Source organism: Caretta caretta, chromosome 1 (assembly GCF_965140235.1).
Source record: "Caretta caretta isolate rCarCar2 chromosome 1, rCarCar1.hap1, whole genome shotgun sequence".
Classification (NCBI taxonomy): Eukaryota; Metazoa; Chordata; order Testudines; family Cheloniidae; genus Caretta; species Caretta caretta.
In genome coordinates, this window is record NC_134206.1 from 233557660 (window position 1) to 233571488 (window position 13829).

General features: G+C 40.8%; 1 protein-coding gene across 1 annotated transcript in view; it reads right to left on the reverse strand.

Annotated features, from left to right (window-relative positions):
* IRAG2 (inositol 1,4,5-triphosphate receptor associated 2) overlaps nt 1–13829 on the reverse strand; it is a 61401-nt gene that overhangs the window by 40866 nt on the left and 6706 nt on the right. Inside the window, exons 7-14 of the mRNA XM_048826023.2 lie at nt 13534–13651; nt 12351–12401; nt 8844–8921; nt 6434–6490; nt 2967–3026; nt 2792–2856; nt 2587–2689; nt 287–400 (exon numbers count right to left, since the gene is read on the reverse strand). Of these exons, the coding sequence (XP_048681980.2) occupies nt 287–400; nt 2587–2689; nt 2792–2856; nt 2967–3026; nt 6434–6490; nt 8844–8921; nt 12351–12401; nt 13534–13651 (646 nt within the window). The remainder of the gene's footprint in view (nt 1–286; nt 401–2586; nt 2690–2791; nt 2857–2966; nt 3027–6433; nt 6491–8843; nt 8922–12350; nt 12402–13533; nt 13652–13829) is intronic.

Below are 13829 nucleotides of genomic sequence, written 5' to 3' on the forward strand. Positions count from 1 at the left end.
TCTCCTGAGACAGCACAAGTATGCGCTTCCCTTTACTCAGGTCTTATGGTAACTCCAAGGTTCAGTTCTCAAGTCAGAAAGTAAGTGTGATATGGGGAATCTGTTTGATGCATTTGTTTTAAACTAGAGAAGCCTTCCACTACAGGAAAGCAGAAGGATGCTCCTAAGAGACCAGTTCTCTATCCATTTATTAATGTGGAAACATTGACTGTGGGATGGTTTGAAAATGCTAAAAATCTGAAAGAGCCCAACATTCCTATAAATAGTTACTTATGCAATATCATACCAGTTTTTGGATGGTAACCTTAAAGTTTTCTCCTGTTTGTTCAGGCCCTTGCAGTAACAACAGCACCTCTCGGTCCAATGTTTCGTCCAAAGCCGCCCATTCAATTCCAGTGATCTATATATTTTTAAAAAGCCAAAACAGGTGTCCCTTGATATCTTTGTATTATAAAGACCAGCACCAGTGACATTTAGAACTGTCAGGAGGACTACCGCGTTGTGTTTACCAGAAGGTCAGAGTTACTGGGAATTTTAAGCTTATCAAGGCTGCAAAAATGCATCATGTCATGGAGATTTAAGAACTAGAAATGTTTTTGGAATGGCCTGAGCAAGGTAGATTCTCCTTGCCTCCACACACACACACACAGCAATGGATAGAGTATTAGGACTCCTGGAGTGACAAAAAAAATAGAAGGAGTCTAGACCCGTTTTGCACTTATTTTAATAGGACCTCACCTCTTGCTATTATCTTTTGACACAAGATGAAAATCTGAGACATAATATGGTGGCTCACTACAATGAAGGATACTGTTCAAAACTTCTCACAGGGAAATATTTCGCTTTCCCATTAGATTACTGCCTATCCAATTATTCCTCATACTTTCAAGTCCACAGAAGGGACAGTGCATTTTAACATTACTTCATAGTTCCCTGCAGTCTCTCTCTGCAAATGTCACTCTCACCCCTCAACTGGTTGGTGCACTCAGAAAATGGTAAAGTGAGCAACAGACTCACCTCACTGACTAAGCTAGAGGCAGCCAGTGCTGCGAGGAAGGCTTTTAAAAGTGTAGCTGGACAAAGACTTCATTGCACAAGCTAGTGGGATTATAGGTTTTATATGCCATGGCAATGATTCCCTTTAACACGGTTATGTACCCGTAACAGAAGTATGAGCTGTTCTTGTCTGTAACAAGACAGTGCTGTAGAATAGTAATGGTGTAAGCAAAAGGAGGACAGTACTCTAAAAAGTCAGTTCTTCTAATGCGCCTGGAGCACCAAGTCATACAGGAATGGAATTAGGACTGCACTATGCAGCACAGAAGCTATTTTTCAATAGTTCTTTCAGAGCACCAGAAAGGTAAGGGTGTTGGTAGTCAGGTATCAAACTTTTGCCACTAGGTTGGTTTGACTCCAACCCAGGTTGGCAGGAACCAGAAGTGGCTCCCTTCAGAGAGCTGTTCAGTCTGGTGCGTTGGTGTGCTTAACTGTCATGCGTCCAGCAGAGTTGGGGGACCAGCTGATTTTCCACTTCTCTGGCAACTGAAAAAACTGGGTCAAATGAAATTAGAAAACTGCAGAAAAACTTGGTGAATCAAAAAAATATCCATTTGGGGTCAAATGAAACATGTTCATCCAGAAATATTTTGTTTGGTGCATTTTTATAGGATTAGATTTACAAAACAGCTGGAGGAGGAGGAGCTGCCGCCCTCCTTACAGAAACTTCTATCCCAGTGATTAGGGTGCTCCCCTGGGATGTGGGTTCTTTTGCCTAACGTAGAAAAGGGATTTCAAGTTGGGCCTCCCATACTGCAGGACAGCGCCCTAGCCACTGGGCTATGGGGTGTTCTGGTACGAGTTTCCCTCAATCTCGCCTATTGAAGGTTTTCCACTTTTAATAATCAAATAATCATTGAAACAGGGACTTTGATCTCCCTGCTCCTAGGGGATTGCCTCAGTTACCAGGCTATGGAGTCATTTACTTTCCCTGGCCCAATGACTATTCACTGTCATTTACAAAGACAATTCATAGTCATTCAAGATAAAAAGGAATAGCCACTGGGCCTCCTTCCCTTCCTCCTGTTTTATGAATGGAATCTAAGTCCTAGGAAGAAATTCCTGGCAAAGCTATTTATTGAATTTGCGTCAAGTTTGCAAAACAGTTTTGGGTTGACAAAACTGCATTTTTGGGTAAACAAACTATTTGTGCACATTTGTTTGCCCAGCTCAAGTGTCCACATTATAAAAACCACCACAACTGACACCCACTGACAAGCTTAGCAGAGGCACCAAGATTTAAGTGAACTTAGATGCTGGACAGACTAACCGACCCCTCCCCTTCCTTCCCATTCATTCTCTGCCCATGGATATGATCCTGCTGCGTGTGATAAGCTTGTACTGCCAGTGCATTACTTGTCTGGCGATTTATGGACTTCAGACTCCAGGTCTCTCTGTCCAGATCCAAGAGTCCCACTGTGCATAACGCACAGTAGTTTTGAGTCACGAGGGTACTTCCTATACAGGTAATTATTAGTGGTGCATGCCATGTACATAATTTGAAGTGTTCGAACTTAAAAAGTTTCATACCTCTATAGATTGTTGAGCAAGTGCCAATTCACTGTGCAATGAATTTGTCCCTTCAAGGATGTTGCTGTTAAATTTGTATATCAGTGGGAAGTCTATACCATTTCTAGAAGGAAAAAAGAACAGCAAAAATTTTACATAAAAATCCACCAAGTTTTTTCACCTGAGAAAAAAGAAAGTTACTGGAACTCCCAATTCAGATACTCACGAAATCAGCTCTTGCTGCATTTGTTGCATATCATTCACCAGTTTATTTTTTTCCACCCGTAACGTCTAGAATCACACCCAAAGAGAGTTCATAAGTTTACTTGTTATACAGAATAAGAATTTATAAAAATCTGCATTTTCTCTAATGCTCCCACAAGGAAAACCCAGTGCTCTACCTCGATTACAGAGGAGTATTCCACAATGGTAGACTTCAGTTCTTGGATGTCCAAGTCTCTCTGCAAAGGTTGGGGAGAAAGAAAGAGTTAGTGGCACAGAACCTAGTGGCTAGCATGCTGAAATGAAGTAACTGGCATTACTTCAGTTACACACTGTACATGATACTCCCTTGCTTGACAAGTTAGCAAGGTATGCTGTTAGAATTTGAATTGCAACTCATGATCTTTCAGTGCTTTACAAAGGGGTCAGAGCACTGTTAGAATGGAGATACGGGTAAACCGAGGAAGGGTTTAATCACATAATTTTATACTTTGTATATTTAGTTGATTTTTCAAATATAGACAGTTGCATTTGTGAGGCAATCCTGAATAGAAAGCAAAGTTTGGAGGCCTTCCCCACCCCTTTTAGATTGCACCCTCTCTTCCCATTACTGAGATTCTTCACCGCTTGTGTATTTTGTCTGTTATTGATTTTTTTACTGCATTTTGCAGATGCAAGTAGTAGGAGGTTAAATAAAAAACACATACAAGTGATTAGAACTTTCAGGTGGTTTGGTTCTAAAACTTCTGTGCTTACAGCTGGGGGTTTTTTTCGTCTAGACTTTTTAACAAAAGATGTCAAGTAGCAGCAAACACCCCTCCCCCACAGTTACCCTATTCATATACTTTAAGAGCACTGTATAGGAACTCAGAGATGGGTCCAAAACTGAAGCTAATTACTAGCGGTAATGGTTTCAGAGTAGCAGCCGTGTTAGTCTGTATCCGTAAAAAGAAAAGGAGTACTTGTGGCACCTTTAGAAACTAACAAATTTATTTGAGCATAAGCTTTCCAGGAAAGTTTATGCTCAGATAAATTTGTTAGTTGCTAAGGTGCCACAAGTACTCCTTTTCTTTCAGCTGTAATGGAATGCTAAAATGTATTATAGTGTTTAGCCACTAGGTAGCGCTGTGTGCAAGATACCTTATTTTAAACGAACCTCAGCCATACCTGCCAAAGCATTAAAGCATCTTACAATGAACACATCTGGTGTGTATAATACGCTTGCTACGTAGCCAGTGTGCATCTGGTACATAAGTGCACGACAGCAGTCACCACTACATTAACTACCCTCCTGAAACTTTGGTGGCTTGGGTAAACTGAAACCCCAAATTTATACAGTGGCTGTTTCAGTCTTAAGGCTCTGTATGGAAGAGACAGGTTGCGTAAGGTTTGTTTTACTCTGTTCAGATCTCTACAGGTGTAGGCACAGAAAAGGCGGCTGCACAAATGCAAAATACAAATAAAATCAATAAAGGGAAGCACTCATGCGAGTGTTTCACATTTCAGGTTTAAAATGTGGAATTAGTTAAAGTGGCAACTTACTGCCAGTTTATATGGCCAAGCATGTTTCAAAGATGTATTACAGTTACATTAACAGTTCATATTCTCAGAAGGTCCGCTATAGAGCATTCCTTAAAGCAGCAGCATGAAATATTTTGGTACACTGTCCCTTTACTAAAAAGAAAAGGAGTACTTGTGGCACCTTAGAGACTAACCAATTTATTTGATGCATCCGATGAAGTGAGCTGTAGCTCACGAAAGCTTATGCTCAAATAAATTGGTTAGTCTCTAAGGTGCCACAAGTACTCCTTTTCTTTTTGCGAATACAGACTAACATGGCTGTTACTCTGAAACCTGTCCCTTTACTATTATTTTAAAACCGCAAGAGTACTTGTTAAAAAAGGTGAAATAACATGCATTGAGAACCTATGCACCAATGAGCAAAGAAAGAGAAGTTGCTGTAAAAACAAAACAAAAACAAAAAAAACCCACCTCATCTATTCTAAGTCTAAGATCACCAAAATAAAACAGAAGATGGAGATCAGCTAAACTTTCATCCTCACGTGTTTCCTGTGGCTACAGCCTGGGAGAATGGCAATGCTTAGATGTTGCTGTAGTACATTTAACTGAGAATTGGTCTTACTCCAATACCTTTTAATTTATGTTAGTGGCAATATAAAAGTGGTTTATTTTGTGAATAGTAGCTCATTCTGCAAGTGTCAATGTCTCCAAGCAAATCATAATTTTCTCTTATGTATTCTTTATCCAAAATTTACAGAATCAGTTTATGCAAGTTCCTCTGCGATCAATCACTGCAGGAGTACTCAACCCACTAGACTGCATTCAAAATCCAGTTTCTATTTGGTCAATTGACTGGGTGAACTTAACTCAGAAGAAGGACAGATTAAAGGCGGCACAGAGGCTTTGAATCTCTCGAGCTGTAAATCAGCCATTGAGAATATTTTAGAATTCTAAGTCTTTTCCATTCTAGGCAACATAAGCTTTGCCTGTGGCACCTTTCCTAAGAATTGTCTACTGCAATATTTATTGGGTAAGTTATGTTTAAGTTGGAATCTCTTGTCACATTCAGAATGTATGTGCAGTCCTTGTCATAGAAACTTTGGTGGTCAGAATGTTTTCTCAAAAAGAACAGGAGTACTTGGGGCACTTTAGAGACTAACAAATTTATTTGAGCATAAGCTTTTGTGGGCTAAAACCCACTTCATCGGATGCATGCAGTGGAAAATACAATAGGAAGGGGTGGGTGTGTGTGTGCGTGCGTACATACATCTTCCTCCTGTATTTTCCACTGCATGCATCCGATGAAGTGGGTTTTAGCCCACAAAAGCTTATGCTCAAACAAGGCTGCTGCTCTGAAACCTGTCAGAATGTTTTCTGACTCAGTGATGAAATACATGCTGACCAAGATTTTTGAAAGGCACATCGGCTTGATTTGAGAGTCCAAAAGGAGGCCCAGGCCTTAAAACTACTTTTGCATCCCCTATAACTCAAGCTGAGTTTTAAAAAGACATACCTAAGAGAAAATGTATGCTCATAGACAGAGATGCAAGTTACCACGTTTTACCCAGTGAGGAATAGCACATGGAAGATGGTTTAAATTGCAAAGTCATCTCAGCATTTTAGGATTTTTTTTAAAGTCTTTACATTTGAAGCTGAAGCGTTGGGCATGCATGTTCTTCCCACCTACTTCAAAGAATAGCCTGTCAAGTTTTTCTACCTCTTCTGGAGTCTACTGTTTTTGCTGGATATAAACAGGCCCCTATGTCTTTAGGGCCAGATTCCAATGCCCTTATTTATGTTAAAAGAAAAGGAGTACTTGTGGCACCTTAGAGACTAACCAATTTATTTGAGCATAAGCTTTCGTGAGCTACAGCTCACTTCTAAGGTGCCACAAGTACTCCTTTTCTTTTTGCGAATTCAGACTAACACGGCTGCTACTCTGAAACCCTTATTTATGTTGAGTAATATCTATTCATAGGTCCAGAGTAGTCATGGAGTAAGGTACCATCACACAGAAGGGTATTAAAATATTACAGTAAAATGGTTTCAATAGCTTTTCCCATTAGTTAAAGTGCCCATGTTCAGAAATTTAAATCAATACAGTCATGAAACAAAAGCTACTAACCTTCAATAGACTTGCATCCTTATTCACCACAGTGTTCTCATAAATGTGCACTCGCATCTGAAGGAAAGATTAGAGAAAGGCCTTTTATTGGCATGCAGATTCAAGTGCCCTGTATTACAATTTTAGCCCCACCAGCTAGTGGCAAGGGGAAAATGGCATCAAAAGCTTATATTGTGACCCAAAAATGTCTTAATGCCAACTAGCAAGGGTGTGTGTGTGTGTGTAGAGGAGTTATAAGAGTCTCATGTAAGGCAGGATCAAGTAAACCTAGACCACTCCTGACAGGTGTTCATACAACTTGTTCTTATAAACCTCCAATGATAGAGGTTCCACAACCCTCCCTTGGAAGCCTATTCCAGAGTTAAGCTATCCATAGAGTTAGAAAGTCCCCTCCTCCCTCAATATTGAACCTAGATCTCCCTTGCTACAGATTAAGCCCATTTCTTCTTGTCCTACCTTCAGTGGACTCTGAGAACAATTGATCACTGTGTCCTCTTTATAAACAGCTCTAAAACTATTTCAACACTGTTACCAGGTTCCCCCTCAGTCTTTCACAAGACAAAGATGCCCAGCTTTTTTTTTAAAGCTTTCCTCATAGGTCAGGTTTTCTAAACCTCTCATAATCTGTGTTGCTCTGGAGTCCTCTAGGAAAGATGTGGACAAATTGGAGGGAGTCCAAAGTGTGGTGCCCAGAACTGGACACAGTACTCCAGCTGAAGCCTCACCATTACTGAGTAGCATGGGACAGTTATCTGCTTCTCTTACATACAACACTCCTGTTAATATACCCCAGAATGATATTAGCCTTTCACAACTGCATCACATTGTTGACTCATATTCAATCTGTGATCCCCTATAACCTCCCAGATCCTTTTCAGTAGAACTCCCATCTAAACAGTTATACCCCATTATATAGTTGCACATTTGACCTTTTCTTCCTAAGTGAAGTACTTTGCACATGTCTTTATTGAATTTCATCATGTTGATTTCAGACCAAGTTCTCCCATTTGTCAAGGTAGTTTTGAATTATAATCCTGTCCTCCAAAGCACTAGCAACCCCTCCCAGTTTGGTGTCATATACAAATTTGTAGAATACCAGTCTCCACTCCATTATCTAAGTCATTAATGAAAATATTGAGTAGAAGCAGACGCATGACTGACCCTTGGGGGATCCCACTAGGTACTCCCCTCCAGTTTGACAATGAGCCATTGATAACTACTCTGAGTACAGTCTTTCATCCAGTTTTGCACCTACTTTATAGTAATTTAATCTAGACCACATTTCCCTAGTTTGGTTATAAGAATGTCATACGGGACTGTCAAAAGCCTTTCTAAAAATCAAGTTTTTGTGTGTGCAGCTTACCCCCATCCACTAGCTCAGTAGCCCTGTCAAAGAAGAAAATTAGATTGTTTGGCATGATTTGTTCTTGACAGACCCTGGCTGGCTATTACTTATAACCATATCATCATCTAGGTCAGCAGCTCTCAGCCTTTCCAGACCACCATACTCCCTTCAGGAGTCTGATTTGTCTTGTGTACACCCAAGTTCCACCTCACTTTAAAACGATTCGCTTACAAAATCAGACAAAAACAGACATGCCACAGCACACGGTTATTCAAAAATTGCTTACTTTCTCATTTTTACCATATAATTATCAAATATTTATATTCCAATTGATTTATTGTACTTAAGTTTCAATGTATATAATATAGAGCAGTATAAACAAGTCATTGTCTGTATGAAATTTTAGTTTGTACCAACTTCACTAGTGCTTTTTATGTAGCCTGTTGTAAAACTAGGTCGCTCTCTAGAGGAGTTGATGTACCCCCTGGAAGACCTCTGCATACCTCCCTGGGGGTATGCATACTTCTGGTTGACAGCCACTGCTCTAGGTGCTGATCTTGTAGCCAACCTGGAGCATTAAAAGTCTAAGTCATAATCTATCTAACTATTTGGCATGAACCAAGAGTCTGCAGTATTCATGTCTCAACTAAAGTTACACAAGTGCTCAGGATAAGAGGTTCATACTCTTTCCACAATATTTGTTGTGACATTTGCTTAAGCTTTAAGAGAGCTTTGAAACTCCCACAGACACATTAATTTCCCTTAGCCCATCTACACTGTGCTTTACTTTTTTTATTTCATTTCTAGCACTATGACCTTAACTAGTCTAGTACAGACAAGAATTCTTCTCAATGAAGTTGCAGTTGGAGAAAGAAGAAATAAAACGGTTAGTCAGGAAGACTTTTAGAACCCAGATAGCACCATCCATAATCCAGGCTGTTACCAGCACATTACAGCTTGTGATGGCAGACCGCGTCAGAGAGCTGTGGAACTCAGAGTAAACAGGGCTAATTTGGTGAACAGTCTCTTATCAGTGGTGATGAAGTTTAAATTTAAAGTGCTTACTTGGAGCTCAGCTGCATTTTTGGATAACTCCACAATCTTCTTCTGAAGGCCATCTGTATCCAAGGCATTCCTAATATTCTGATCAAAAGGCAAACTATTATACATAGCTAATTAGAGTTACCAAACACTATTTTGGATGAGCTAGTTAGAGATGGGTAATAAGATTTCCTCCTCAAATCACTCCTTACTGACTGGCCTCTCCAAAATACTCCAACAGGGGAGGGGAAAGAGAGAGATGGTCAATATCCCCACACCATGCAAACCCTGCCTCCCCCTTTCCCCGACCCCCGTGGCCTTAAAATGTGAACACCTACAGTTTCAACTGCATATAAACCAAACCGGCTAGCTCTGGCTGACTGCTGCCCAGCAACAGTGATCTTTCCAATGTGAGGCGCTGATGTACTCTCTCTGCTAACACAATCCGGAGTTTTGCCTTATTCAGGAAATATACTATAAACTCACCCCATTCAAGGCACTTGGATCAGGTTCCCCACAGTACCACCCCAATCACTCCTCAGAAGCTGTAGGCAGCTCTTGAAACTTGGGAAAACAGTACAGTTTGGAGCAATTCCTAGACTGCAGCCTGTGTAGCCACACCCAAGCTAGCTTTAATTTACCAACCTACAAATAGCAGCGACACCATGGCAGCATATGCCCACCTGACACTCTGAGCACATACTCAGGTGACTAACCCATGCTGAAGCTTGTGCTGCCATGGTTTCGCTATTGTTAGTACTTGCAGTAGCTACACTGAAGCTACTGTGGGTGTGTCTACACATGCTGCAATCACACATCCCCCTGCATGCCATCTTCCCCCACAGTGTTAGCCAACGCACATTAACATGCATTATGCATATAATATAATAATATTAGTTCTGGGAAATTGTATTAATATATTATGCTCTTCCCACAATTCCCATCAGCCATGCCAAGTATCCCACAACACTTTACAAAGTTGACTTTAGCATTAGGCAATAGGAAGCCTGTAAAAGCCAAGGTACATGAACAGCATGTCCTAGCACAGCTTGGGATGTACCTCTACACTCAATGGGTTTGGGATGTGGTATCTAAAATAGAGATAAGGAAAGGTACAGAGCAACCAAATAAGGAACTGGTCAGTTGGCTCTTCAGTGACAGAGTGCTTTTTAAACTTGAAATAACTGTAATGTAAATGGTTTCGGGCTGTATCTTTGAAGCACACCTTCTGCATAAGGTGAACGTACTGCAAGAGAAGAATAGCTTCCCAGAAGGATGGTAGTACGTCTTCTTTTTGTATCATTCTGTTTTGGTTTTAAGACAATAAATTTGGTTGAGTTTGCTTATTTGGTCTCTTGAACATTTCTCATAGTGAGCCACAAGTAGAGTCAATCAATTGGCTATACTATCAATCAACAGCATGGACATACTCTTGGAGGTTTGCAATTGAACTAGTGGACATTTTTAGAAGTTCTATTAATGGGCCTGGAGAAATAGCACAGAACAGAGTTCGCTGGCTCTGTGAGATATTTCGTCTTGTGGGTCATTATTCCCTATGGCATGTTCCTCTATCCCTTGGTTCTGGTGTGTATTGCTGTTGTTGTCTCACCCCCCCCCCCCATACTTTTCAGGAAATGGGATATTTTATAACAATATACTTTAATTATAATGAAATATTAACTACCTTGGTCTTGATCTTCATATTTCCCTCCAATCAGATACAACAGCAACCATTTTAAAATGAGAGTGTCACAAACAGTCACTCTACTATCCCCTGAAAACACTATTAAGCCATGATCAATCCTGGACACTACAGTGCAAATAAGTGATGGTCACATAAACACTACCCTATACCGGAAACCTACTGACCGCTATACTTACCTACATGCCTCCAGCTTCCATCCAGGGCACACCACATGATCCATTGTCTACAGCCAAGCCCTAAGATACAACTGCATTTGCTCCAATCCCTCAGACAGAGGCAAACACAAGATCTTTATCAAACATTCTTAAAACTACAATACTCACCTGGGGAAGCGAGGAAACAGATTGACAGAGAGAGACAGGTACCCAGAAGTCACCTACTACAGGACAGGTCCAACAAGAAAAACAACAGAATACCACTGGCCATCACATACAGCCCCCAGCTAAAACCTCTCCAGCACATCAATGATCTACAACCTATCCCTCACTCTCACAGACCATGAGAGACAGGCCAGTCCCCCCTTACAAACAGCCTCTGCCCCCCCCCAACCTGAAGCAAATACTCACCAGCAACTACACACCACACCCCAGAAACACTAACCCAGGAACGTATCCCTGTAACAAACCCCGTGGCCTACTCTGTCCCCATATCTACTCTAGCGACACCATCAGAGGACCAAACTACATCAGCCACACCATCAGGGCTCATTCACTTGCACATCTACTAACGTGATATATGCCATCATGTGCCAACAAAGCCCCTCTGCCATGTGCATTGGCCAAACTGGACAGTCTCTACGAAACAGAATAAATGGACACAAATCAGACATCAGGAATGGGAACATATAAAAGCCAGTAGAAGAACACTTCAATCTCCCTGGACATTCAGTAACAGATTTAAAAGTAGCCATCCTTCAACAAACGAAAAAAAAAACCCTTCAAAAACAGACTTCAAAGAGAAATTGCAGAGCTACAATTCACTTGTAAACTTAACACCATTAATTTGGGCTTTAATAGGGACTGGGAGTGGTTGGCTCACAACAAAAGCAATTTTCCCTCTCTTGGAATTGAGACCTCCTCATCAATTATTGGGGGTGGACTACATCCACCCTGACTGAATTGGCCTTGTCAGCACTGGTTCTCCACTTATAAACTCCTTTCTCTTCATGTGCCAATATATTTATGCCTATATCTGTAATTTTCACTCCATGCATCTGAAGTGGGGTTTTTTTAACCTATAAAAGCTTATGCCCAAATAAAGCTGTTAGTCTTTGAGGTGCCACCGGACTCCTCATTGTTTTTGTGGATACAGACTAACACGGCTATCCCTCTGATATCTGGATCAATTATGCAGACTTTTGGGGGTCTCTCAACACAAATAGGTCAGAGCCAGTGACAGACGTATTGATGGACAGAAGTCAGTTACTGCCTTTTAGCTGGGGTGAACGCTTCCACATAAAGCTCTTAATCCAGATCTTAGTTGAGTGATGAAATAGAAGCGCATGTTATTGGCAAGAGAGTTTAGATGGACACTATTTCAGTGTTTGGGCTATCTGGGTTGACATCCTTTGATCCTCCATAGTAGGGCACCACCACCACTCCCTCTCTCCACCAACAAACCAACCCTTGCTCTCCCTCATCTGCCGGATGAATCTGAAATGTAATGCATCTTGGAGACTCATGATTCACTATGAAGTTTCTGTTGTAGAACGTAGCCAGTGTTGCTATGTAATAGCTCAGGCTTGAAAGAATAGAAAATTTCAAGTCCTCAAATCCTCAATTTAACTAGATGAATACATGTACCTGTGAAGTTTATAAATACTGTACCTCTTCCTGAAGAGAAGAAATCTTGATGATGAGAGACTGATTCTCTTTTTCCTGGTTAAGGAGAATACAGGAAGAGTCAGCTTCGCATGTTTTAAAGGTAGTATTGTTTATAATAGTCATAGGACATCATCAAATTACTTGAGTGACCTTAGTTTCAAAGCTACTCTGCCTTGATCTGGTGAACCACTAAGTTAAGGAGCCACAAAAAAAAGTCAGATGGCTAGAATGACACTAGATGATGTTTGCATTGTTGGAATAGTGCAACATAATAATGAACGCTGTGACTAATATCAGTCTACTAAAGGATGTGGCATATGCAACATTTGCTGTATTTTCCTGTAATAAGTGTAGCAGGCATCTTCATATTGTTTTTCCCCCATATCCCCCCCACAATTCAGGGAGTGGAGTCCTTTTTTGGTTGCACAATGAAACTTTCGTAGTTCTAGTCTATATCTACGGCATCATACAGCATGGGGAGAACTTCACTGATCAGTGCTCTGCACTCAGCATTATGGGGGAATTCATACCTATGTGGAGGTCCAGAACAAGACCTGAGCACTGCTGAAGAAGGACTTAGATCTCAGGCTGGCTATCTACAGAACTCTCTCTCTCGGGGAACCAGAGAATGCCAGTCTAAATTGCAGATTCCACAAGAGCTGCATAGAACACTAGAATTACTAGAGGAACAACGACCGATTTAAAGACCTGTGTGGGTACAGATTACAGCACCCAACCTTCTGTAAATTTAGTTGTATTCAAGACCAGAGGATTTTTTAAGTGCAAACAGGGATACTTGTTAAGTATTTCTTAATTATTTACTTCACTATAAGACTTGAAATTATAAAACCTTCCATTGGAGGATCTCAAAGTGCTTTATAAACACAAACGAATTACACCTCAATGTTTTAGAAAGGTATTATTCAGATGGGATAGTGAAGTTTCTTCTCACACCAGTTTTATACTGGTATAATTCTATTGACTTCAGTGTAAGTTAGAGGAGAATCAGGCCCCACGTGTTTTGCCCAAGGTCCATACAAAAAAAAGTGTCAATAGAGCCAGGAACATGAACACAGGCATTCCTAATAGCCACTGCTGTGCCTTAAAAGGTTCCTGATTTTATAATGGTAGGCAGTTCACCCCCTCAGTACAGCTTCTTACTTTTATATATAATCAGAAGACCTACTAGCTGTTTATGCTGGGTCACAATATTGTGTCTCTTCTCTTCTGAGATGTTCAGGCTCATTTTCATTTCTTCCAGTTCCTCCTTTAATGATTTTGCTCTCATAACAGACTGCTGGACACTGCAGAAAGAAGAATCCAGCAAAGCCACAGGCATTAGATTTTTTAAAGCTTATTATGTACACAGTATTTTTGGACACAGTAAGAGCCCCCAGGGACTCATCCTCGCTGGCATGCTTTAAGGCAGACAGCAAGAATCTGCCAGTTGAGTTGGTTTAAGCTTGCACTTTGGGCTAAGGA